The sequence below is a fragment of the Etheostoma spectabile genome, chromosome 18 (genome assembly GCF_008692095.1).
Source record: "Etheostoma spectabile isolate EspeVRDwgs_2016 chromosome 18, UIUC_Espe_1.0, whole genome shotgun sequence".
In the NCBI taxonomy this organism is placed as follows: Eukaryota; Metazoa; Chordata; class Actinopteri; order Perciformes; family Percidae; genus Etheostoma; species Etheostoma spectabile.
In genome coordinates this window covers 23,266,560-23,267,685 of record NC_045750.1, presented here as the reverse complement: position 1 = coordinate 23,267,685, position 1,126 = coordinate 23,266,560, and the positions used below count along the sequence as shown (strand labels likewise).

Genomic DNA, 1,126 nt, shown 5'->3' with positions numbered 1-1,126 from the left:
AGTAGGAGCACGACACCGTAGCGACAGCGTGGAGTTTACGCACAACCATGAAACGGCCTTAACAATGCCCCAACAAATAATCTTTCCAAATTCTTCTTATCTAATCACACTTTAGGGACCATAACCTGTGCCAGCTGATTTGATGATCTGTGTGAGGATGTCCTTGGGGACGTCGTCGCCGTTTTGCATGGCAGTCTTTCGGTCATTAATCCACTTAGCTCCAGTTGTGCGCAGCAGGCGGCAAGCTTCCCTCACTTTCTTAACGAATGGTCGGTTCTTCAGCTTGTACTGGAAACGCAAGATTTGAGGATCAGGATTATAACATCATCACCGCACAAACTCCTTACAAATTTGAAGTCATACCTCAAAGAAGATGTCCCTGGCTATGCAGACCATCCCTTTCAGACATGTCTCAATGGCGTTAGGGAAAAGCGATGTATCCTTCTGCAGGTCTAAATCCACTCCAAATGCAACCTGAGAGTTATGAAGAAAATAAGCTAGTTACAACTTCATTATACCTTTTTTAAACTTTTGTCATAAGCTGGTGCTTTTGTCACATACAAGGAAAACGTTTTGGATCATTACTGCTGTGGAAGACGTGAAACAGACTATAGCACAATACCTTAGCAATAACATCAAGGGTAAAAGAGTTCATGAGGTGGAGCATGCTGGCCTCTGTCATGTTATCAGCGACATCGTGAAGAGTAGTCATCAGTTTCTCTGCCCTCTCGTTGAAGGGCCGGTTAGACCTCTCAAACCTGGAAATGTAGTAGTTTTAGAAAGTGGACTAGCGGGACACACACACACATTATATATATATATATATATATATAGTTGGACAATGTTCTCCAAAAGAAACAAGAGCAAAAGATACCCACAATCTAAACAGAATCTACAATGATTGCAAACCTGGATCTAAATGAAGGATGAGCAATAGTGGATTCCCCTTTTGATTATTAACTGAACCACAACGCTGCGGACGCTGGGGGTCCATGATGCGCCGCTGTTTATACCACTTCTCATGATCTGTTGCTGTTACCAGGCCATCACCTAGGAACCTTGAAAAGAGACATGGAACATTCAAAATAGCTATATAAGGTTATAAATGATTCGGCATAACCAAACA

The 1,126-nt window shown here is 42.5% G+C and overlaps 1 protein-coding gene across 1 annotated transcript in view; it reads right to left on the bottom strand.

Annotated features, from left to right (window-relative positions):
- The window catches only part of LOC116706702 (cholesterol 24-hydroxylase), a 136,259-nt gene that overhangs the window by 133,983 nt on the left and 1,150 nt on the right, over window positions 1-1,126 (bottom strand). The window contains exons 2-4 of the mRNA XM_032543643.1: window positions 623-758; window positions 364-474; window positions 126-288 (exon numbers count right to left, since the gene is read on the bottom strand). Of these exons, the coding sequence (XP_032399534.1) occupies window positions 126-288; window positions 364-474; window positions 623-758 (410 nt within the window). The remainder of the gene's footprint in view (window positions 1-125; window positions 289-363; window positions 475-622; window positions 759-1,126) is intronic.